Below are 25880 nucleotides of genomic sequence, written 5' to 3'. Positions count from 1 at the left end.
TTACAGAATGTTCCTCACTTTGGATTTCTATTATAGTTTCCTCACATTTAGATTCAGGATAAATATTTTTGTGCAAAGTACTACACAGGTTGGTCCTGTCTCAGTGCACCCTTTCAGAAGGCGCTCGTCAGTGTGTACCATTACTGTCACATAGGATGTCAGATTTGCTTCTTTAGGTAAGGTGACATCTGCCAGGTTTCTCCAAATGCTGTTCCCTGACAGCCTAATACCCAATAGTTTCTGCACTCATTGATGATTCCTGCCTCAATCCGTTCTTACTATGTGAATTGTAATATAGTAAATTGTATATCTCCCCCATATCTTTGACACCTATTGGTTGGCATTCTTTATAAAGAAGAGCTTTCCCTTACCCCATATTTATATTTTTAATTTTTTAGTATCAGTATGGATGCATAAGTGTTTTTTACCCCCAATGTGTAATAATCCATCGAGTACTTTCTGATCTTCTGGTACATCAGTACATTCCTGGCTTTTTTCACACGTCTTGGTCTCAGCCCCATAATCAGATATTTCTCTAAGTACTCTGGTTCACATTAGTAATGGTATTTAGAAACCAAGATCTGGAGACCGGCGTGCCCATTGCTGCCACAGTTATTACTTCTGGGTTATTTTGGAAAGCTAGGAAAAGTGTTTTGGGTTTTGTTTTTTGTTTTTTTTTTTAACCCTTGTAAATGAAATCCCACACTTTATGGTTCTTTTCTCCGCCTATTCCATATTTGTATTTCCTTTCCAGTAGCAAGTTTACCCGTCTGCTCAACCTTATAATACACACATAATGGTTTCAGATTCACTATGTCAATACCACTATCAACAGTAAACTTAATAATGAAAGTCCAAATTTTCTTTGTAGTTCTTTGGTTTTGTTTTTGTTTTTATTCCCTTGAAGTGTATGCCATTAATCTCGTGCTTGCTTTCTTAAAGTTGTAGATTTTTTAAATGTTGCCTTTTACTAATGAAATATATCCTCAACCTTGAATATCTGGCATTACTCACAGTCCTTTTTTTTTTTTTTTTTTAAGTTAAGCTTGAGTGTAAATTTTCAAAGATATTTAGTTACTCATTAAGGTGTCTGAAATTTTTAATGTATTTTAATTAAAATAGCCGTCAAGCCACTTTAGAATTAAATTTATCTGTAAATTAACCTTCAGATACTCTACCTGTCATCCACCTTTTTTTTTAATTACACCTACAAAGTTTAGTACTTTTCTACAAATATGAGATAGAACCAGATGGAAAGAGGCCGATACATATTTATATTTATATATCTGTTTATAAACTGTAAATGAGTTTGCCGTCTGTACTCTACTGCATTCATTTGTCATCTGTTCCCAATCAAGGGGATTGCGTCTCAATAAAAAGAAATAAAAAATCCAGAGGAAGTAGTTTTCTATCACTTTAGATGTAATTATGACAGCCATACAATTTCATAGAGAATCCTACAAATAACCTCTTTCTGAGGGACAAAAAGTGTATTTCCTTGAATTTGGGCTTGGGCCAGTAGTTTGAAGCTTCCCCCTTCCTTTGAATAATATTTAACATTGACAGCTATAAATAACTATGAATATTACAAGATAATCTGTTCTTTGGAGAAAGGATTGGTTCTATAACCACATCCTCCATTAAATATATATATACACAGAATATCAATTTAAACTAATCATAATGGGATGAAAAATACTTTAGGTACTTGAGAGCGTCTTTTGGTTTATTTTTTCATTACAGAAGACAAACTTTTCGAACATTCTGTGAAAGTTTGTAGTGATTGTTCTGTGTCACTTAAAGTCGGGACGATTATCTTCTGATATGAAAAATCAGTTGTTGGGAGCATGTTCACAATAGTTAACCTGGAAATACAATTTTGTGCAAAAAGTTTAGGCAGCAGAGTCTCGGTAACAGCAACAAAAACATTCTCCCACACCTGGTCGATTTTAGAATAGAAGCTGATGCTTTGAAAATAACCCATTTCTACAAGGGAAATGTGATTTATGATAACCTGAGACACAGATATGACTAGAACCACATTCTATTTAAAGTTATTGTGCCACCATACTATAAAAAGCAGTTCTGTGAAGTGAATCACTGGAACCTGGTCCTCTTTAGTGGACAGTAACACAAACACTAATGAGCCCGATTTCATTAAAAGATATTTGATTTATGAGAGTTAAAGTCCTATCTTATTTTGAAATTGCTGGTTTAGTCCTGGCGTCTGATCTTTCTTCCCCTACCATCACCATCACCATCGCCAGTTTCTGTGTATGCTTTGACATTGCTATGGTAACCCTGAGGGCTGATGGAATTCCCTGCATCTCTTTTCACAGAGGGTGATGAGACAGGAGTGATGGATAGTCTGCTGGAGGCTTTGCAGTCGGGGGCTGCCTTCCGCGACCGCAGAAAAAGGACACCAAAACCAAAAGGTGAACATTATAGTTGTTTCATGTTACTTTCTAGGGAACTATCACAAAGAACAACCGTTTTTCTTTTTTCCTTTTAATTCTTTTCAAGTCATGTGTCAAGAATGTAGTGCTCTGGGCAACAACTCTTCAGAAGTTTCCTGAGTTTGCTTAATCCTTCCCTTGCCGTGACAGATGTCAGAGAGAGAAGCATTCCAGTTGGCCGATGTCAGTAGCACATTAACAGACCAAAGCACTGAACCTAGAAAATCCTGATTAGTGTGACAAGTCTCATCTAAAGAACCATATGCACCTTATCCCAGTGGAGTTTACAATAGCATAACTAAATGGGAAGTAAAAGTCATAACATCATTGCTTCAAGTATTTCAGGGTGTTGAAGCATTGCTTGGGTCCAGACATATTTAACCTTTGAAAACAGTCTAATACTGTTAACACTTCTTGAGGTGAACAGACCTCTGTATTAATTTTCTCTCTCTCTTTTTTTTAACAGATATTCGGCAGAGTCTCAGTCCCATGGCTCAGAGGCCTGTTCTGAAAGTTTGTAACCATGGTAATAAACCATATTCATAAATTGCACATTCTTCTTATCTACTTTTATCCTGTTGATCTATTATTTTAATAGGCTGCTGTGAAGGTTCTCAAGTTTAGTTATAACTATAGGAGTAGAAATGTGTGGATGTACCTATTGCCCTGAGATTGTATATTCATAATATTCCATGCTTATATTATTGCCTTGAGGTAGTATCTAAGGTTCTTCTTTCAGGTCTCAGATGAATTTTTAAAATTATTATTCGAAATTATCTCAGACATTTTTGATCAGTGTTGCCCAATGTATCCTTTCAAAAACAGTTTGCTCTCAAAGTAGTATTTTACATAGTGGACTTGCTTTACATCAAGATACGACTTGAAGTAGTGAAGCTGTTAAACTATTTTACTCTACCATATTTGCCAGTACAGTTTGAAATACTGTGACCAGCATTTTGGCAAAATCATTAATACAGATGAGTTTCATGTGCTCTTATCGTGGAAGGATGTAGTAGGATCACTAAAAAGGTGGGTTAACTGAGTTTCTGATATTTATCTGAGATTGACTGCTTTCAAAAATCCCTAACCAGCGCCTGCACAGCCACCTGCATGGCACCCTCCTCTCTTCAAGGTGCCGATTCATGCTGACTGAGTTTTATTTACGTTGGTTCCCTTTCTCTCACTGTTACGAATTATGGGGTTCTGCTTACCTTCCATAGTCATAAGCAAATTTATCAATTGCCATTGTCATTTATTCAGAGTGAGAGTGTCATCAAAGTTTGCCAGATTTATAAATGGAAAAATACTTGACAGATTTTCATTCAAGGGTTGTTTTGGATATGGAGGAGTTAAGTTCTGGAAGTGTTAATGTGTGGCTAAGTACAGACATTTGTGTCAAATTTCTAGGGTAGCCAAAAAAAAAAAAAAAAACTATGAGGTGAATAAGAAAAAGAAGTGAATGTGGGTACTTAATCTTAATAGATGGGTAGATGTTTATTGCTCAAGGTAAAAATGTTTAAATAGATCTTTGTAGTCTTTTCAACAGTATGTTTTTGTTATTGTTTGGCCTTTCCCTACTTTAACAGCAGAAAAGAGGAACGGTAGTATGTCACAGATACTCATTGTGGATAATTAAGTACTTCCTAACTTTGGGTTTATGATTTGGAGATCCTGTGACATAGTAAATAATGGCAAAAGGTTAGAGAATAGAGCTATCCTGGACCTAGAGATTATTTTGTTTTGTAGATGAATAAATGGAAATTCAGAGAAGCTGCAAACCCTCCCAAAAGTACAGAGCTAGTTAGTGACACAAATATAACCATAATGCAGTTCTGATTCCCATCACATTTCTTTTTTTGATTACACATGGGTACTTTGAATTATTTTTTATTAGTAACAAAGTATATAAAATAATGCAGCCCCCATTGTGTGTCATTTAAGACCCACAGCCAACACAGTGATCATGAAACGATTATAGTGGCATACATATGTCCATGCTATGCTTAATTTAGGTATTATGTAGAGGAAGATTATTTAAGATAATTTTCTGTACTGGCATTAGGGAACCCAGTCCTGTTCTGCCTGTAATGTCAGTAAAGTGTCCAGTCTACAAAAGCTCATGTATGATTACTTATAAACTGTGGTTATTTTGGTCCACTGCAGATGAACCTTGCATTTCTGTCTTGACTCAGGTTGATATATACTATCTGAAGTTGTAAGGCTATTGTGATAATTAAACTAATAGGTTGTACAGCAAGCCAAAAGAGATATCAAGGTCAAATTCTTTTCTAATATAAATGTAGTGGATTACAGTGTTTTTGACACTTATTTTCTATCAATATATCTGTTGTGTTTTCCTTTTATATTTCTAACCAAGTGGGGAAAAATTCAAATGACCAGTTAATCTTTAAGAACTCTGTATATAAAGATAGATTTATTAGATTAGATGTTGAAAAGTACAGAATTTGTTTAAGGAAAATATTGTCATTGAAACAAGGATCATGATTATTATTAGGAAAAGATGATATTTCAGAGTATTTTGTAATCTTGCTATTTCTAAAAATTGCTTTTTGTTTTGAAAATGCTAACCCTCCAACTCAAGTGAACTATGTGAATGAACTGTAACTTGAGGGGCACCTGGGTGGCTCAGTTGGTTAAGCGTCTGCCTTCGGCTCAGGTCATGGTCCCAGGGTCCTGGGATCGAGCCCCGCATTGAGCTCTCTGCTCCGCAGGAAGCCTGCTTCTCCCTCTCCCACTCCCCCTGCTTGTGTTCCCTCTCTCGCTGTCTCTCTCTCTCTCTCTCTCTCTCTCTGTCAGTTAAATAAATAAATAAAATCTTTAAAAAAAAATGTAACTTGAACCTATTTTACTTTTTAATCTGGCTTTGATGTACTTAAACTAATGTCTGACATTTTCTATATGCTTATAGTGGTTCATATTATCTCGTAACCTTTTTTTTTTTTTTTGAAGACTTACAAGATTTTCTACAATTATTTTAAACTAAGTAAAATAATTTAAGTATTAATAATAATCTAATATCTACTGAGTTATTTGGCTTACTAAATACCAAGCACCATGCAGAATTTTTATACATATCATCCTATTTCATCTTCACAATAATCCTGTCAGATAGTATTTTTATCTCCATTTCATTGTTGAAAATAACTAAAGATTAAACAGGTCTGGTAGTTTGCTTATGGTCCTGTGCCAAGTTTTGAACTTGAGCTGACTTCTGATTCCAAGTTCTTAATCTCTCCGCCATGTTGTACTCTGAATACACAGCTTGAATCAGCATCTGTTCCTTTCAACATCCTTGTGCTATAAGCAATCTATGTACCCTTTTTTTTTTTCTCTTCTTGACATAAGGGTGACCTACTGAGATACATCCTTTCAGAGGTTTTCTAGCCTGTGGTGTATCTTATCTCTTGTTCCCAGATTTAACCACTAGGTAGCACTCTTTTCCAAGAATATGTCATCTTCTGGAATTATGACCACTTTTTATTTCTTTTAATATACTCTGTATTAGGGATGCCTTGGTGGCTCAGTTAGTTAAGTATCTGCCTTTGGCTCAGGTCATGATCCCAGGGTCCTGGGTTGAGTCCCGTGTCAGGCTCTTTGCTTAGCGGGGAGCCTGCTTCTCCCTCAGCCTGCCCCTCCCCCTCCTTGTGCTCACTCACTCGCTCTCTCTGACAAATAAATAAAATCTTTAAAAAAAATAAAAATTAAAAATAAACTCTGTATTAAAACATCTATATTAATTTTAGCCAACCATGGAACATATAGATTGTATAGATTATAAGTACAGATTTAGATTATACCCACAGATACAAATGTAGTTGCAAACATAGATCATCTTTTATTTCAGAATTAGAAGCTCCTGGTAGAGTATCTTCAGACCTTGGAGCTAAAATGTCCCAGTATATATTTTGGCAAAAGATGACCTCAAGCGTTCTAACTGCTATGGGCTTCAGAAGCACAGAAATTATACATGCTCCGTAATCCAGCCCTTATGCTGTGCTCCAAACCTCTGCCAAAAATACTTTGGTTAAAACCATTGGTCGTTTTGGGACGCCTGGGTGGCTCAGTCGGTTAAGCATCTGCCTTTGGCTCAGGTCATGATCCCGGGGTCCTGGGATCGAGTCCTGCATCTGGCTCCTTGCTCAGCAGGGAGCCTGCTTCTCCCTCTGCTTGTGCTCTCTCTCTCTCTCTGACAAATGAATAAATAAAAAATCTTTAAAAAAAAAAAAAGCAAAAAACCATTGGTTGTTTTATCTTTTGCTTTGCCTTTTACAGCCTCAGCAGAAACTAAATGCCCAGTATTTTTCCTCCCTAAACCTTTATTCATTCATTAATTTAGCAAAATTGATTAAGCACTTACTAGGCATTGAAAATATAGAGATACTCCCTAAGCGTTCATCATCTAGTTGGGACAGATGAGTACAATTCCCATACATTTGGTTAATGCCAGCATAGAGGCAACACACAAAGTTTTGGGAATACCTGCAGGTGTGGAAGACCAATCCAGACCTTGTGAGGACAATCCAGACTTGACTTCTAGAAGGACCCTGAAATCCAGGCTGAATTTTGAGGGATGAGTAGAAGTGAGGCCAAAAGGCCAAGGGCAAGGGTGAGCCAAGGAAGAGCAACAGCATGTGTGCGCTTTCTCAGAGCATCTCCAGTGGACCCCAGTCTGTAAAACTGTATGTTCTAGTAACCCCAATGGCTTTACCATTTTGCAGCAGTCATTTCCTATACAGTATTCAGTGTCTGCCCCACTAGTCATGGGCCCCATCAGGTGGGGACAAAGGGATAAAAGATATTTGATTTATATGCTGCTGTAACCTCAGCACTTAGTTGCATTGGTGCCTGACACATGGATGTTTAGTAAGAACGTGTTGAATGAACAGACATGTTTATGTTTAGGTTTGAAATGGAACAATTAATGTACTATCCTGAGCAAAATCAGGTCGCTGGATGTCACCCAAATAAAGTGGGATTTAATATGCTAATTGCTAAAGCTCCAGCTGTGAACACTGTTAACCCCCTCTCATCTCCTCCCTAAAATGTTATCTGTCAACGGAAGGAGCTATTTGATCATCAGTGGTCTGTGCTTCAAAAGGTGTTATATCAACTAGGGAGGATGCGGTTCAATCTTGATTGGATTATTCACTCTTTAGAAGTGGAGGGTTGCTTATTAATTAGATTTCTTTCCCTTGCTTAATCAAGCAGAGTTTAACAACAGTAAATAAAACAAAGGAAAGCTTCTGCTAATGAGTACAGGGCATTATCTTGTGTCTTTACTCAACACAGTGCCTTCCAAATATGAAGATTTTCTATAGTCTGTGGAAAATAGTAAGATTTCCTTTTAAGTCAAGGTAATCAAAATATTTATTAACGTGTTTTTATAAAGATCGTACCATATTTAGGTGTTAGTGAATCATATGGTCTGGTTAAAAATAAAGGACCAAATAGGAAAGAAATATGTGGAGAGTCTGATGCCAGACCCAGAAATTGGACTGTTGAGGTTTTTAAGCAGGAAAATGACAGGTCTGAGCAGGTTTTCTGGTACTGAAGTGACAAAGTAGGAGAGTGGAAAGAATCAAAAGGACTTCATAGCCACCCTAGATGTCGGACATGGATTGGCCGCAAGGGATTGGGAGTTTGAATAAAAGAGCTTTTTAAAGTTTGAGGGAAGAAGCCAGGTCTAGAGCTGTGGGTTAAGAGACCCCCCCCCCCCCGCCCTAGAGAATTGCGAATGCTACTTAAGCTAATGAGTTCTCTAAAGGAAAATCTTTAAATCTAGAGGATGGCAAATCAAGGGCTACACCTCAGGAACGGACAAAGGTGGGTAACGAAGTGAACGAACAAGAGGCAGAAGAAAGATGAAGAAATCGGGGAGAATCCATGATAGTCGAGCCAACATTAAGAAGGTGGAAAGGAGACTCTCAAGGACTTAGTTTCCTCATTTTCTCTCTTTTGTTTGCTTCTTTGTTTCTACAACTCGGTGGTATACCACTGAGTGACTAGTGCTTTTCAGAATACCTTACTTCCTACGCTCTTCCACGACATCTCTTCCTCTGCACACTGTAGACGCTTATGTGTTCCCAACAAAGGTTTCACAAATATGAACGGTGTAGCCACACCTTGTGGTACATCTGCCTGCAATTTGATTACATCTTCATTAGAAGGTTCTCTTTTCATTAAGTACTACAGTGGGGTTTTTTTTCCAGTTAAATGGATATAGAGTAATCAGAAAGAATTCTATAAACTATATGCAATTAAAACCCCTAATGATAAAACTATTTAACTGTGACAAAATAAGATAAAACATCATCAAAATTTTAGGCAAACAAGTATTACACATTTTTAGTGAACATCCATAACCTAAACAAAATCTTGCTATATTATCTTTACACTAAATCAATTCTTAATAGCCTTAATTTGGATTTGATTATCTATTTTTACTCTTCCACTTATATATGGAGCTTTGAGAGATTTTTATAGAAATAAGATTGTATTGCCGCCAGGCACAGCTGCTCTGCTACTCTAAGATTTGAAGTCAGAATTAAATGTGAAGCTAGTTAGATATCTTTGAATTGGCATATTTCTCACAAAATAAGGGAGGCAACACAAGACAGGCTTCTGTTGTGGATCTATCAAAACTTCACACATAACCACCCCGCCCTCCCTAATCCACTCAGTCTTGGGTCCTCTTTATTTCTTAAGCTACCTTCCCCCAAACAACAAGAATTTGTCTTGAGGCAGAATTATGAAATTAGTAAGGTTTTCAATAGTGTCTACTGAACACTAGCTGCCTTAAGGCTTGTTTGAAAACAATGAGGACAACACGAAACCACTCCTTGTTTAGAAAACCTTATCTATCAAAGTGAATGTTGACAACTACCATTTTTATTTCTTTGTATCCTAATTTAAAGTAGAAAAGAGCCTAGGGAATAATAAAGTAAAATTATATGATTTTGCCAAATGTCATTGGCTCACGTTCTTAGGAATATTTTTTGTTCTCTTTCCGATGAACTGCTGCTGCTAAATACCTAAGAAAGAAAGAGAGCTATTAAAATACCAATTGTTTTTGACACCTTACACTGGAGCTTTCAAGCAGAATCAAATGCTACCTGTAGCTATCAAAAAAGACTTAAATTGAGATTTTTCTAGGCCAGGAGTGTAAAACAATTTGGGTGATTTTACATTTTATTCAAATCTCAGTCTCTCCTATTTACTCTGTAGTCAAGCAAAAGGAAGAATGGACTCAGCAGGGCTCCTGTCTAGGCAAGGATGCCCGGTGGGCAGAAGGGAAAGGCCTTTCTAATTGATAGTCAAGGCAGGGACAACCTTCTGGCTTAGTCATTATCATATATGCTCTTAAGCACGAACAGGTTAAAAAAATCCTCAAGCACTGAGGAATTCAAGTTGTTTCAAAAGGACATTTATGCAAGAAATAGCAAATGCCTTTCATTTAATGAGCATCCACAAATGTGTGCTGAAGGCTGGAACTAAATTGAGTGAAAAGGGATAAAGGACTACTGCATAAGGAAAGTAATGTCCTTGACCTCCCTGAAATAGTTGTTGTGATTAATATGTCTTTTGTTCTGTTTGTGTGCTGTAGTGGACTATAATTACATGATCTTTCAAAATTTCTGGCCCACTCTAAATTTCTCCCTTTCCTCGTAGTACAGGCTTAGAAGGAGTCAGTGGATAGACTTTAGAAGCTCCTTGAACTCTGTCCTGTAGTTTTAGATGTTGTGTTTGGGCATATTTTCTTTACTGGCGACAGGATCTCTTCATTTAATCAAATTTTACCCCACAAACCCCCAGAAAGATTAAAGAAGAATTACTGATTGTGTTGTTTGATTACTTTACTTTTCTCTTTTTCCACATGTTATATTTTTACACGTATTTAAAAGGAAGCCACTTGTACTGTCACTTTGTCACTTGAGAACTAAAGTTGCATTGACATAATCACAAATGTGGAAAACATGTCAAATGGTTGGCAGATCTGCAGTCATGATGACAAATAAATTGTTTAAGATAAACAGTTATGATTCAATGAAATGGTGCTACTGGGAAGCTTCCCCCAGGATAAAAGAAGGAGAAGGCATCATTTGTGCCTCGGATCCGGTCATTAGTCTTACTGGGTCTTCTGGGCAGGGTGGTGTGCCGGGCTCATCTGGGCTCTGCAACTCGGAAGAAGCAGGCAAGGGAAACAGGAGCCTGGGAAAAAGCAGTCAGCAAACCATAGGCTTTAGGAAGGGCAGGCAAGAAAGGATAGGGGAGCGCCTGTACACAGATTGGCTTGAGAACGCGGGTGCCATTATTCACCTCAGGAAGAGCAGTTTTGATGGAATAGTAGAAACTGAAGCCAGACAACATTGGTTGGAGGAGTTTAGGCTCCTCTTTCTAAATGCCTTGAATGTGAAAGGAGAAAGAGAGGAGAAATAGCTAGAAATAGCTGGAACTAGAGCGAGTCATGGTGTAACGAGTAGGTTGTGTTTCTTTGCCTTTTGTGTGGCATTGGCTTTACTGTCTTTGTATTCTGAAGGGGAGGAGCTCTGGAGGGCAGGGGTGAATAGAGTTCTTGGGGGATGGCATGGGGGGAGCACAGGTGTGGAGAACCTGGTCATTGAAAAGGAAGGATGTACAGAGAGAAGTGGATACAAATACTGAGTAAGGGGGAATCTGGAGGTCTCACCTGATAACATGTTTTCCTGAGAACTAAGATAAAAGGTGTCCTCCTGAAAGTCTCTGAGTGGAAAGAGAGGCGAGTGTGATACGTGCGTGTCCTACATGAACTGTGAGAGGTAACTGCTCAGGGAGACAAAACCATGTTTGCGTCGATGGTCCAGCTGAACAGGGAGACTATGACTTATGTAATGATAGCAGTCTGTAAAGTCTACAGAGAAGAAAAAGGGCCAGGGTGCTTCCCAGGCCCTGTGACAAAGGGCGGTTAGTTTCCCAATAACCTAAAAGTTGTGAAAGTTCCTCTCCAGATGTAAGCATAGTGCTCAGTGTGGCGGAAGGCAGTCTGAGCGTGCTTCGAGCACCAGTCAAGCGGAGTCCTCCCATTTTTTAAGAGAAGATATTTCATACTTTAAAAGAGTGTGGTGGTTACTTAGGAAGGTAACGGAAACTGTGTTGGGATATCTTACATGATGTGTGTTTCAGCGTTGTTGGGGTGCTGTGTTATGTATGAGGCAGGCATTCTAACAGGCGTGGAGAGCGGCGACCCTCACGTAGCTGGTCTCCTTCCTGGCGCGTGTCCACTGTATTACATGTCTGAGATCCTTGCCTATGAAAACAACCCTTGGTGCTCATCTAGGTATTGCTAAGGTACCATGAGATTTATTTTTATATTTTCTTTGTCCTCATTAAATGTCAGTGTGGAATAGGCAGGTACAGAAACCGGTTTTCAAGACAGTTGTATTAAAAATGAATCTTTTTGCAAAGTGCCCGCCAGGCGCATAGCAGTTACCTTAAAAAAGAGCAGTAGTTGTTCTTATTCACTGACTGTTTGTGAAAGCATAAAACTAGCCAGATTTTTTAATTTTGTTTATAGAAGGCTTAAATGATCTAGCCAAGCAGTCGGACCTTGAAAGACAGCGTGGAGTCAGGCTTGGGATTTAGAGACAGACAGGTGTTGGTTTGACTTCTTGACTTGTTAAAAGGGTGATGATAGCAGATTATTTAACCTTTGAATGTCCTCTTCCTCCATTGTAAAATAGAGCAATTACATGTTTCATAAACTGTTAGGAAAATTTAGTAAAAGTATGGGAAAGTACTCTACTACAGTACTTCAAATGGGATAGATGTTCAGTAACTTCAATGTCAGTTCCTCCTCATTCTTTCCCCTTGTCCACCTACCTTCTGTGATGCATTTGTCACTAGAAAGTTATTAGAAATTCGTGAGCAAAGTGACAGTAGTGTGCAGAATGGGTGTACTAATTAGAGATTGAAATTAATTTTCTTTCTATGAATAGTCCCTATATTGCACTTAAAGTGCATTAATTGGTATGAACTAGTTTAGAAGGAAAAATTAAAAGATTATAGAGGTTTTTAGTTTTAAAATAGGATAGTAAAGACGTTTTAACCCCCTTTTTGCCTTGGGAATCACCACAGAGCTACTGAGAGAAAGAGTAATAAATACCAATCTCCAGTCCTCTGAAACCAAGACATCTTTCACCTGGAACAACATATAATGACAATAGAGAAGAAAATGGTGCAGGGAGAGAAAGCTGGAATCCAGGTGTATTCATTTCCAAGGCCACCATGACACATTACCATGAAAGGGCGAGGGGCACTTAAAGCGACAGAAAATTACTCGGTCACCAGTCTGGAAGCTAGAAATCTGAAGGTGTTGGCAAGGTTGGTTCTTTCTGGAGGCTCCGGGGGAGAATCTGTCCTTTTTCTCCTCCATGCTTCAGGTGGTAGCCAACAGCCCTTGATGTTCCTTGGCTTGCAGCTGGGTCACTCGAACCTCTGCCTCCGTGTTCACCTGGCTTTCTCCCTGTGTGTCTCTTCACATGGCCTTCTTAGAAGGACATTAATTATTTGGTTAAAGCCACACTAATTAAGTTTGAGTTCATCTTAACTTGTTTACATCTGCAAAGATGACATTCACAGATACCAGGTGTTAGGACTTCAACATAAATTCGGGGTGACACAATTTAACCCCCAACAGTAGGGGGCCCCAGTGAGGAACAGACTGATCTACTCCTCACAGCTCCACATGAGGTTTTGGGAACCACAGACAGGGAGGAAGGGGGCATAGAGCTGAAAATGCAAGCATCTTAAGGGAGCGGTTCAGCCTCCAGCTAGGCATGGTGGCTCCAAATCCAGACTTGTAACCACTATGCTGCGCTTACCCCACCACCCCCAACCCCAGCCTTTCCTACACACCTCCAGGAGATGAAAAGTATGCTATTTGGAAAAATTGTGCTGGAAGCTCTAGAATTAGAATACAAGCCAGAGCTGAGGTACGCCACCAAAACCAGGGATTACATGAACATAGAGGAAGGTCTTTGGGAGAAAAGAGGAGAAATGATTGGCAAAATCCTCTTCTGACCCCATCCCACCACCTAGTCTTTACTACCATAGGAGAGAAGCTTATATTCTAACTAGATGTCTGAATATTCCTCTCTAGATAATGAGCAGTCCAGAGAAAAGGCCTTCAGATACTAGCATTTCAGCTCCCTACCCTCAAAAAAGCGCAAGCTTACTATAAGAACATCCCATGGAAAAATTCACTAGTTAACAAACCTATTCACTCGTTCAAAGTGTTTGTTCTTAAATATTAATTTGAGCCAGGGATTCATCAGCTGACATTTGAGGAAAGCATTCAACATGAAAAAAGAAGGAAAAAAAAAAAAACACAAACTCTTAGTAGACAGAGAAAATGTAGGTAATAGCATCATAAGTAATCTATATTAAATCATAATGTATATATCATCCTCTTTTGATCATTGAAATATTAAAGATGTATGTATAAAAAATTTAAAAACCAAAAGATCTTTCAGATATGAAAACTATAGTAGCAGAAAGAAAATAGTACATATCTGGAGAAGCAAAAACATAGAAAGTTCTAGGGGAAGATCAGGAGAAAAATGTAGAACTTAAAGATAATCTGATCTGTTTGGCCATGTGTACAATTGTATTAGTGTATACAATTACAGTTGTATAATTGTATATTTGTGTACAATTGTATTATAAAACTTTGGGACAAGTATGGGAAGAGTGGTTGGTGCTAAGAAGAAAGAAGAGGCAATTTTAACTCCGGGGGAAAACAGGGATATATAATCGTAGTATACTACTTGAATTTGACATAGCCTTGTGTGTAATTTTACAGTCATAATAATATAAACTCTGTCGTAGCCAGACTCCAAGGTGGCCCCAGTGATTACTGCCTCCTGGTGTTTGTATCCTTATATAATCTGTACCACCTCCACAAACATTTTCCAGAGTTAGTCTGTAACCAATTGAATACAGCAGAACTGATGGTACGTCACATCTGAGATTAGTTTATGAAAGATACGGTGGCTTCCATCTTGGTTGCTCTGTCTCCCTACCTCTCTCTTGGTTCTAGGAGAAGCCTTGTTGTAAGCAGCTCTTTTGAGACAACCAAGCTGTAAGGAAGTTAAGCTTTGGTCTATCATACTAGGAAATCAGTAAATAATGTCTAAAACTGATTAATCAGGAGATAGCAAGAGAAACATGAATAAGGCAGAGTCAGAGACAAGGAATTGCTGTTTCATTGGAGGCCTTTTGCATTTCTTTGTAAAATAACCGTTAACCTTAAAATTAGGAATATTAAAGGTCTTAATGGGCATCAGGCAGGCAATCGAGATAGGAAGACATCTCCAAGAGTAACTTAGTTTGTCCCCATTAAAATACAAACAGAAGCCAAATCTCTTCTTTTCATTCATTAGTTACCTAATATCCTTTTCTCCTAAAAGATGCTGACTGCAATTGTATTTTTCCTTTTTCCTTTTCCTTCTTCCAATATTGTGTCTGAACCTAAAGGGAACTTCTGTCTGTCCTAGCTCTCAGCTTTTCATTTTTATGTGATCCAGAATTGAAAGTACATTCCTAAAGAGTAATAGGGTATGATGAAGAGTCAGTAGTCTAGTGCCTCTAGCTCAAGATAATGAATGTGTCTCTCCACATAAAATGGACACTCTCCCCACCTTTTTGTGTGTGTTCTGGAGATAACATTGGCCAGCCATTTTGTAGGGCATATCTGAATCTTCTTTCCCTTGTAATTCTTAACGTGAGAGAAAACAGTGATGGAAATGAGTAACAGAAAATCAAGTACCACTCTAGTTTGTTTCTTAGAACAAAGGTAGCCTTCCAGGGCTGTGTAAGAACTTGAGGGCTAACCTGGACCCAGTGAATCTGTAGAAAGCAAGAGACTGAAATGAGATCAGTATTTTGAAACAGTAGCATTGATTATAGTCATTGGATCTTTGTAAATAAGTGTCTTCATACATTACACTGGAACTGTTTGTGCCTCGGGGAGGGAAATGGTGGTATGACTACCTGTTATGTAGTCTAGGTAAAAAGATAAATATTAAATATTTTTTACTTTAAAAGGGTCTATAAATTTATTGAAGAAAGCATTGACGTGGATTAAGAAAGCTACATGTCCCATCGATTCCCGAGTAAATTAGAAATTATTAGCATTAGCTGTGATGTACATTATTGTGATGTGACAGCATTTGGCTTAAACAGTTTCACCATTTATTACCACTGATATTAGAATAAATGATAATGATCATTAAGTGCTATGTACATCATCATTTAACTAATCATGCTTGCAGTCTCCTTCTATTAGTCAAACCTCCTTTGGTTAATTAGTCAGAAGAGCTGTCTAAGCCCGATTTCTAGAGGAATAATGAAATAAGGGAATATTGAAAACAGTGGGGGAAAAAAAGTGCATCACCATTTACATCATATATCAATTTTATTTACTTTCACCTAGTCCATTTTAACAGCCTCAAGGTTAAAAGATTCTGGTTTTTTTTATTTGAAATATGATGATTAGGCTTGTTAAATTATATGTACATACTTTTCCCATTAAAACACTTATGCAGCAGAAAAGTGCTAATATGATATGCAAATAAAAACAAAATCCTCATTTACCAACATATCCATATTGAAAGATGAACCAATAAATACTGTTTAGATTTAGCATTAAAAATGTTAATAGCATCTTGTATTTTAGTCCTGACAAGCCAATAACTCAATCTCAAGAACTTCAAGGCTATAAAATAAGACACAACTAAGAAACTTTTTATCATCAGTCCTCTTATTATTTCTCATTAATACAGTTAGCCCGAGGAGTTCTTAAGCTGATGTTTGATAAACCATGCACTAGGTTTTATTTAATTCAAAGTGTATTTTATCACTGGGTTAAAAAAAAACAACCAAAAACCATACTTTCCTATCTTTCCCTTAGTATTCCCCCCGTCCCAAAGGAGAAGAAAAAAGAGAAAAGGATCTTTTAAAATTCATTGTGATCTGCCATCAGGCAGCTGCTTAAATAATGATGATGACGCGCCATGTTTGAATGTGCAGATACCAGTAAAGGAAGGACAGGGTGTGTGCAGAGATCTCCGAGACAGTCTTGCAGGGCGGAGGAAGGCGTTGCTGGGAGCTCATGGGTCCTGTGCCGCCGTGGCCGCCCATGGCAGTAGCTTTGCCTCTACTAAGGCTCGGGTTTTCATCACTTCTTAGACACTGTTTGCTCCTCACTTGCTGGAAACTGGACATGGCCTGTTACTCTCTGTCCTGTTAACCTCTTCAGTCACTGATCCCCATTCGCTTCTGTCCTCTAAACATAAAAAGACACGATCTGCCCAGAGTAAGATATAAATATATTCATTCATGGAATGAGGTAAGGAAAGTTAGTAACTCTGGGTACTGTGTTGTCGAAATATTTAATATTTCCTAAAAATGAACTCCATGTCTCCTCTGTATTTGTTTTAAAGTCAATAAAAGGGAGGCTTTTGAGAATAATTTTTTAAAATTGTTCTTTGGTGATGAGTGATTATATCCTGCTGGTATGCTGTCCTTCTAGTGTTGTCTGTGCCCCTGCCCCCGTGCCTGTCTGTGCTGAAAGGTGTAAATGATTTTTTTCTCATTTTAGGCCCATATGGCTCATCACATGTTCCTCTTCTAAACAGATCTCCAGCCCTATCTAGAATCTTTGTCATTTTGCTGTAAGATCTTCTTTAGCCCTGTTACTATCCTCTTTCTACAAATACCAAACACTATTTCCAGTTTGAAAATCAGGAACAAAAGACTATAAATATACAAATGCATGCCTCAGCAAAGCGCTCTCTGTTTTACTTAAGTATTTGGTGTGATGTATAGATAGCACTGAACTGGGAGGTTTTGTTTTATTTTGTTTAAACTTTCTTTATACTCTTTTGCTTCTTCCCTCATTTTAGACTTTATATTGGAGAGTCACATAAATATAAGGGAAGTACACAATTCCCAAGTGTGTGGCTTGATGAATGTTCATAAAGTGAACTTACCTGTGTAACCAACACACAGATCAACAGATGATATTGTTAGAAACACAGGAGCCCCTCTTGCTCCTGTTCATAACCTCGTATCCCACACACCCTCACTGTGACAGCAACCAACTCGTCTTTGTTCTTTTTACAAACGGGATCATATGCTTTGTATCCACATTATGTGAATTTGTAATTTGTTCATTCTTGTTATTTTGTACTCCGCTCTGAGTATACGGTATTTTTGCCCCTTTGTATTTAGATATGTTATTTCTTAATTTTCGCTGATACAAATAGCCCTGCTAAGAACATTCTCATGCCTGTCTTTGGGCTCTGTCAGGTGTATACCTGGGAGTGCAATTGCCCTTTCCTTGGGTATACATATATTCAGCTCTAGGAGACACTGTACAACACCCTTCCAAAATGATTCTAGCAATTTATACTTCCATCAGCAGTGGCTGAGAGTTTCATTTCAACAACTCTGGTAGGGTATTTTACTGTGGTTTTGATTTGCATTTTTCTCCTGGGTAACTTGAGCACCTTTTCATACGCTTGTTGGCTTTTTGGATATCCTGCTGTGTGAAGTGCCTCTTCACTGTTGTTGTTGGTTTTTTGTTTTTTTGGGGGGGGCGTGGGGTTGCCTATTTTTCTATTGGTTCACAGATATTTTTCATATTGAGAATAGATTTTGATACAACTTAGAATTCTATCCTAAAATTTAGGTCAGATGAAAGATTGTGTCATTTTATAGTTTTATAAAGTTTATTGGTCCCTTAGATCTTCCAGTAAGAAGCGCTAGAATGACAGGTCTGCTCAGGATTCTACATCAAAGAGCAAGTGGGTTGTGGACGGCCGCCTGCTTAAACTGCCTTTGGTCGGTCTGTCCTTGTTGTCATGTGATGTCAGTCCAGTGCCTTTCTAGCTTCTCTGAACTGACACAACAAGAGCATTCTGCTAGAAAAGCTGACTGGGCCTCTCAACTGTTAGGTCTGATGTACACTCCATCGTGCCGCGGTATTTACTACTAATCAGGAAATACTGCTGGACTGTGGTGAACTGTTGCCATAGAATCTTGTCCTCAACTTATAGCTCACAAACATGAATGGGGGTTGAACTCTCCAAGTCACAAACTTAAAACACGTTTAGATTTAATTTATGATAAAATTGAGTGACTTCTCTATAGACTACTTTTAAATACATAGTCTATTACCACAGAAAAAATCCTTCATAGTTACCCCAAACACATGATTCTCCTGTTGATGAGTTGGGTTTAGAATTAAGTGACTAAATGTGTAAGTTTCCCTAGAAGACTACTCATTTATTTTTCTCAAAAAAATATGTGCTGTCTTCCAAGGCCAAATTTGCAACATATTGAGATAGTTTTACATTGAGAAAGAGTTAGTATGAAATGGAAGCTGTTCTTACTTTTTAAATGTTGACTCTATTCTATGGAAGGGGGAAAAGATAGGTTCCTTGCTAAGTATGTGTTCTAAAGTCCGTCACTTACCAGGTTTCTTCCTCAGTAAAATTCGATACTGGACTAGTTGTTATTCCTTTACAATTTTTACCTCCCACTCTTTTTATTTAGACTATTTGATTAATAGTTATATCACAATCTATGGCTTGGTATCTAGTCTATGTTGATTGCTACATTTGAACCAATTAAGCTGCCACCTGGGATCAAATATATTCACTGAAAGTAGGCACTATATTTGAGGGACGCCTGGGTGGCTCAGTCAGTTAAGCATCTGCCTTTGGCTCAGGTCATTGTCCCAGGGTCCTGGGATCTAGTCTGCATCACATCACATAGCATCAGGCTCCCTGCTCAGTGGGGAGCCTGCTTCTCCCTCTGCCTGCCGCTCCCCCTGCTTGTGCACTCTCTCTCTCTCTTTCTGACAAATAAATAAAATATTTAAAAAAAAATTAATATATTTGAGTTTTCTCATGGAATTATCTATCAGTAGTAGAATATTTAAAAAACAGAGAAGATTATAAAGGGGAAAATAAAATCTACCCATAACCTGACTACTCACATATAAACATTATTAACATTTTGACATCACTTTTTCTAATTTTTAACATACATGTTTTTTTTTTAATTCAGACATGTTGTACATAGTAAGTTGTTTAGGAGTTTTTTCCAAATAATATAAATTCCTCTTTGAATAATTTTTAATGGCTGTGTAATATCCCCATAGTAAGGCTGGGCCATGCATTATTTAACCAGCTTCCCTAGGGTTTGACCTTTTCATGGCTTTTAAATTTTCATCATTATAATAAATAGCACTATTTCTTTAGGATAACTTAACAGATAGGAACAATTTTAAGGCTTTTTATACATATTGCCACACTGACCTGGGTAGAGCAAAGGAATTGTATTGAATTATACTCCTCTCAGCAACCTATGACCATGTCCATTCCTCAAACCCTCAACAGCACTAGATGTGTTTAAAGATTTTTTACAATTACACAAAATGGTGTCTTTTTTTTTTCATTTTTAATGAGCAGTGAAATTGTATATTTTTCTATCTTTTAATAAAACTGACAAAATGTGAAAAACAGGGAGACCAGAAACAGAGTGCAGTGGGAGAGAAACTTTCTGGGTATTTTTTATCAAACTATCACCAATTAAGGAAAAATCATAAACTTTAATATTGTTATCTCCTGTCTTATTTCTCCACTAGGAGCAATTATTATTACTGTTTATCTGTGATAATTTTTCAATGCTGCCGGCCCAGGCGTGGGTTTTATTTATACATTTTGACCATTAATACTAATACAACTAACACTTGATTTATTGGAGTAATGGGGTGGACATACGGGATGGAAATCAGAGATCGACCTAATCCCAGCAGTACCTAACTGGTTAAGGAAGGGGTAGCTGGACTATCACCTGGACTGGTGCTTCCTTCCCAGGGGTTTTGGGTCATTGCATTAGCAGCTTAATAGATCTATAAGGATGCTCATAATTAAACTTTGTCTACTTGATGCCAGCAGAGCCAATTGAAAAGAAACTGACCCAACCAACTAATTAACTTACTTCTGGACTTCTGTTGTTGTTATTATGTTAATCACCATACATTACATCATTAGTTTTTGATGTAGTGTTCCATGATTCGTTCTTTGTGTATAACACCCAGTGCTCCATGCAGAGCATGCCCTCTTTAATACCCATCACCAGGCTAACCCATCCTCCCACCCCCCTCCCCTCTAGAACCCTCAGTTTGTTTTTCAGAGTCCATCGTCTCTCATGGTTTGTCTCCCCCTCCGATTTCTCCTCCTTCATTCTTCCCCTCCTGCTATCTTTTTTTTTTTTTAACATATATTGTATTATTTGTTTCAGAGGTACAGATCTGTGATTCAACAGTCTTGCACAATTCACAGCACTCACCATAGCACATACCCTCTCTAGTGTCTATCACCCAGCCACCCCATCCCTCCCACCCCCCAACTCCAGCAACCCTCACTTTCCTGAGATTAAGAATTCCTCATATCACTGAGGTCATACGATACATGTCTTTCTCTGATTGACTTATCTCGTTCAGCATAACACCCTCCATTTCCATCCACATCGTTGCAAATGGCAAGATCTCATTCCTTTTGATGGCTGCGTAATATTCCTGTGTGTGTGTGTGTGTACATACACCACATCTTCTTTATCCATTCATCTGTTGATGGACATCTTGGCTCTTTCCACAGTTTGGCTATTGTGGACATTGCTGCTATAAACATTGGGGTACCCGTACCCCTTCAGATCCCTGCATTTGTATCTTTGGGGTAAATACCCAGTAGTGCAACTGCTGGATCGTATGGAAGCTCTATTTTCAACTTTTTGAGAAACCTCCATACTGTTTTCCAGAGTGATTGCACCAGCTTGCATTCCCACCAGCAGTGTAGGAGGGTTCCCCTTTCTCCACATCCCTGCCAACATCTGTCGTTTCTTGAGTTGTTAATTTTAGCCATTCTGACTGGTGTGAGGTGATATCTCATTGAGGTTTTGATTTGGATTTCCCTGATGCCGAGCGATGTTGAGCAGTTTTTCATGTCTCTGTTGGCCATTTGGATGTCTTCTTTGGAAAAATATCTGTTCATGTCTTCTGCCCATTTCATGATTGGATCATTTGTTCTTTGGGTGTTGAGCTTAAGTTCATTATAGATTTTGGATACTAGCCCTTTATCTGATATGTCATTTGCAAATATCTTCTCCCATTCTATTGGTTGTCTTTTGGTTTTGTTGACTGTTTCTTTTGCTGTGAAAAAGCTTTTTATCTTGATGAAGTCCCAAAAGTTCATTTTTGCCCTTGCTTCCCTTGCCTTTGGCGATGTTTCTAGGAAGAAGTTGCTGCGGCTGAGGTCGAAGAGGTTGCTGCCTGTGTTCTCCTTTAGGATTTTGATGGACTCCTGTCTCACATTGAGGTCTTTCTACTGTTTTGAGTCTATTTTTGTGTGTGGTATAAGGAAATGGTCCAGTTTCATTCTTCTGCATGTGGCTGTCCGATTTTCCCAACACCATTTGTTGAAGAGACTGTCTTTTTTTCCATTGGACATTCTTTCCCGCTTTGTCAAAGATTAGTTGACCATAGAGTTGAGGGTCCATTTCTGGGCTCTCGATTCTGTTCCATTGATCTATGTGTCTGTTTTTGTGCCAGTACCATACTGTCTTGTTGATGACAGCTTTGTAATAGAGCTGGAAGTCCGGAATTGTGATGCTGCCAGCTTTGCTTTTCTTTTTCAGCATTCCTCTGGCTATTCAGGGTCTTTTCTGGTTCCATACAAATTTTAGGATTATTTGTTCCATTTCTTTGAAAAAAGTGGATGGTATTTTGATGGGGATTGCATTGAATGTGTAGATTGCTCTAGGTAGCATTGACATCTTCACAATATTTGTTCTTCCAATCCATGAGCATGGAACATTTTTCCATTTCTTTGTGTCTTCCTCAATTTCTTTCATGAGTATTTTATAGTTTTCTGAGTACAGATCCTTTGCCTCTTTGGTTAGATTTATTCCTAGGTATCATATGGTTTTGGGTGCAATTGTAAATGGGATCGACTCCTTAATTTCTCTTTCTTCTCTCTTGTTGTTGGTGTATAGGAAGGCCACTGATTTCTGTGCATTGATTTTATATCCTGCCACTTTACTGAATTGCTGTATGAGTTCTAGCAGTTTTGGGGTGGAGTCTTTTGGGTTTTCCACATGAAGTATCCTATCATCTGCAAACAGTGAGAGTTTGACTTCCTCTTTGCCGATTTGGATGCCTTTGATTTCTTTTTGTTGTCTGATTGCTGTGGCTAGGACTTCTAATACTATGTTGAATAGCAGTGGTGATAGTGGACATCCCTGCCGCATTCCTGACCTTAGGGGGAAAGCTCTGTTTTTCCCCATTGAGAATGATATTCACTGTGGGTTTTTCATAGAAGGCTTTTATGATATTGAGGTATGTACCCTCTATCCCAATACTCTGAAGAGTTTTGATCAAGAAAGGATGCTGTACTTTGTCAAATGCTTTTTCTGCATCTGTTGAGAGGATCATATGATTCTTGTTCTTTCTTTTGTTAATGTATTGTATCACATTGATTGATTTGCGGATGTTGAACCAACCTTGCAGCCCAGGGATAAATCCCACTTAGTCGTGATGAATAATCCTTTTAATGTACTGTTGGATCCTATTGGCTAGTATTTTGGTGAGAATTTTTGCATCCATGTTCATCAAGGATATTGGTCTGTAATTCTCCTTTTTGATGGGGTCTTTGTCTGGTTTTCGGATCAAGGTAATGGTGGCCTCATAAAACAAGTTTGGAAGTTTTCCTTCCATTTCTATTTTTTGGAACAGTTTCAGGAGAATAGGTATTAATTCTTCTTGAAATGTTTGGTAAAATTCCCCTGGGAAGCCATCTGGCCCTGGGCTTTTGTTTGTTGGGAGACTTTTGATGACTGCTTCAATTTTCTTAGTGGTTATAGGTCTGTTCAGGTTTTCTACTTCTTCCTGGTTCAGTTTTGGTAGTTGATACATCTCTAGGAATGCACCCATTTCTTCCAGGTTATCTAATTTGCTGGCATAGGGTTGCTCATAATATGTTCTTATAATTGTTTGTATTTCTTTGGTGTTGGTTGTGATCTCTCCTCTTTCATTCATGATTTTGTTGATTTGGGTCATTTTTCTTTTTGATCAGTCTGGCCCAGGGTTTATCAATCTTGTTAATTCTTTCAAAGAACCAGCTCCTAGTTTCGTTGATCTGTTCTACTGTTCTTTTGGTTTCTAGTTCATTGATTTCTGCTCTGATCTTTATTATTTCTCTTCTCCTGCTGGGTTAAGGCTTTATTTGCCAGTTTTTCTCCAGCTCCTTTAGGTGTAGCGTTAGGTTGTGTATTTGAGACCTTTCTTGTTTCTTGAGAAAGGTTTGTATTGCTATATACTTTCCTCTCAGGACTGCCTTTGCTGCATCCCAAAGATTTTGAACAGTTGTGTTTTCATTTTCATTGGTTTCCATGAATTTTTTTAATTCTTCTTTAATTTCCTGGTTGACCCATTCATTCTTTAGTAGGATGCTCTTTAGCCTCCATGTATTTGAGTTCTTTCCGACTTTCCTCTTGTGATTGAGTTCTAGTTTCAAAGCATTGTGGTCTGAAAATATGCAGGGAATGATCCCATTCTTTTGGTACCGGTTGAGACCTGATTTGTGACCTAGGATGTGATCTATTCTGGAGAATGTTCCATGGGCACTGAAGAAGAATGTGTATTCCGTTGCTTTGGGATGGAATGTTCTGAATATATCTGTGAAGTCCATTTGGTCCAGTGTGTCATTTAAAGTCTTTATTTCCTTGTTGATCTTTTGCTTAGATGATCTGTCCATTTCAGTCAGGGGGGTGTTAAAGTCCCCCACTATTATTGGATTGTTGTCAATGTGTTTCTTTGCTTTTGTTATTAATTGGCTTATATAATTGGCTGCTCCCATGTTAGGGGCATAGATATTTACAATTGTTAGATCTTCTTGTTGGATAGACCCATTAAGTAGGATCTAGTGTCCTTCCTCATCTCTTATTACAGTCTTTGTTTTAAAATCTAATTTGTCTGATATAAGGATTGCCACCCCAGCTTTCTTTTGGTGTCCATTAGCATGGTAAATGGTTTTCCACCCCCTCACTTTGAATCTGGGGGTACCTTTTTTTTGGGTCTAAAATGAGTCTCTTGCAGACAGCATATCGATGGGTCTTGTTTTTTAATCCAATCTGATAGCCTGTGTCTTTTGATTGGGGCATTTAGCCCATTTACATTCAGGGTAACTATTGAAAGATATGAATTTAGTGCCATTGTATTGCCTGTAAGGTGACTGTTACTGTATATTGTCTGTGTTCCTTTCTGGTCTTTGTTGCTTTTGGGTTCTCTCTTTGCTTAGAGGACCCCTTTCAGTATTTCTTGGAGGGCTGGTTTTGTGTTTGCAAATTCCTTTAGTTTTTGTTTGTCCTGGAAACTTTTTATCTCTCCTTCTGTTTTCAATGACAGCCTAGCTGGATATAGTATTCTTAGCTGCATATTTTTCTTGTTTAGTGCTGTAAATATATCATGCCCGTCCTTTCTGGCCTGCCAGGTCTCTGTGGATAATAGGTCTGTTGCCAGTCTAATGTTTCTACCATTGTAGGTTACATATCTCTTCTCCCGAGCTGCTTTCAGGATTTTCCCTTTTTCTCTGAGACTCATAAGTTTTACTATTAGATGTCAGGGTGTTGACCTATTTTTATTGATTTTGAGAGGGGTTCTCTGTGCCTCCTGGATTTTGATGCCTGTTTCCTTCCCCACATTAGGGAAATTCTCTGCTATAATTTGCTCCAATATACCTTCTGCCCGCCTCTCTCTTTCTTCTTGTTCTGGGATCCCAATTATTCTAATGTTGTTTCGTCTTATGGTATCACTTATCTCTCGAATTCGGCCCTCATGACCCAGTAGTTGTTTATCTCTCTCTTTCTCAGCTTCTTTATTTTCCATCATTTGGTCTTCTCTATCACTAATTCTCTCTTCTGCCTCATTTATCCTAGCAGTTAGCGCCCCCATTTTTGATTGCACTTGCACCTCATTAATAGCCTTTTTGATTTCGACTTGGTTAGATTTTAGTTCTTTACTTCTCCAGAAAGGGTTTCTCTAATAACTTCCATGCTTTTTTCAAGCCCAGCTAGTATCTTTAAAATCATCATTCTGAACTGTAGGTCCAACATTGTACTAATTTCTGTATTGAGTAGGTCCCTGGCAGTCAGTACTGCCTCTCGTTCTTTTTGTTGAGGTGATTTTTTGCGTCTTGTCATTTTTGTCCAGAGGAGAATAGCTGAATGAGAGAACAAAATGCTACCAGGGTAACAACGTCCCCAGAAAATATACTCTAAACAAATCAGAAGAGACCTGAAACT

At 38.2% G+C, this 25880-nt stretch overlaps 1 protein-coding gene across 1 annotated transcript in view; it reads left to right on the top strand.

Moving 5' to 3' along the window:
- The window catches only part of DIAPH3 (diaphanous related formin 3), a 482025-nt gene that overhangs the window by 350897 nt on the left and 105248 nt on the right, over window positions 1–25880 (top strand). The window contains exons 25-26 of the mRNA XM_028105625.2: window positions 2340–2435; window positions 2923–2982. Coding sequence (XP_027961426.1) covers window positions 2340–2435; window positions 2923–2982 — 156 coding nt within the window. The remainder of the gene's footprint in view (window positions 1–2339; window positions 2436–2922; window positions 2983–25880) is intronic.

This window comes from Eumetopias jubatus, unplaced genomic scaffold (assembly GCF_037043125.1).
Source record: "Eumetopias jubatus isolate StellerSeaLion01/CBP00866 unplaced genomic scaffold, mEumJub1_p1.0 scaffold_3, whole genome shotgun sequence".
NCBI classification, from domain to species: domain Eukaryota; kingdom Metazoa; phylum Chordata; class Mammalia; order Carnivora; family Otariidae; genus Eumetopias; species Eumetopias jubatus.
Note: the sequence above shows the minus strand (reverse complement) of the source record. Positions and strands in the feature narration are given on the sequence as shown.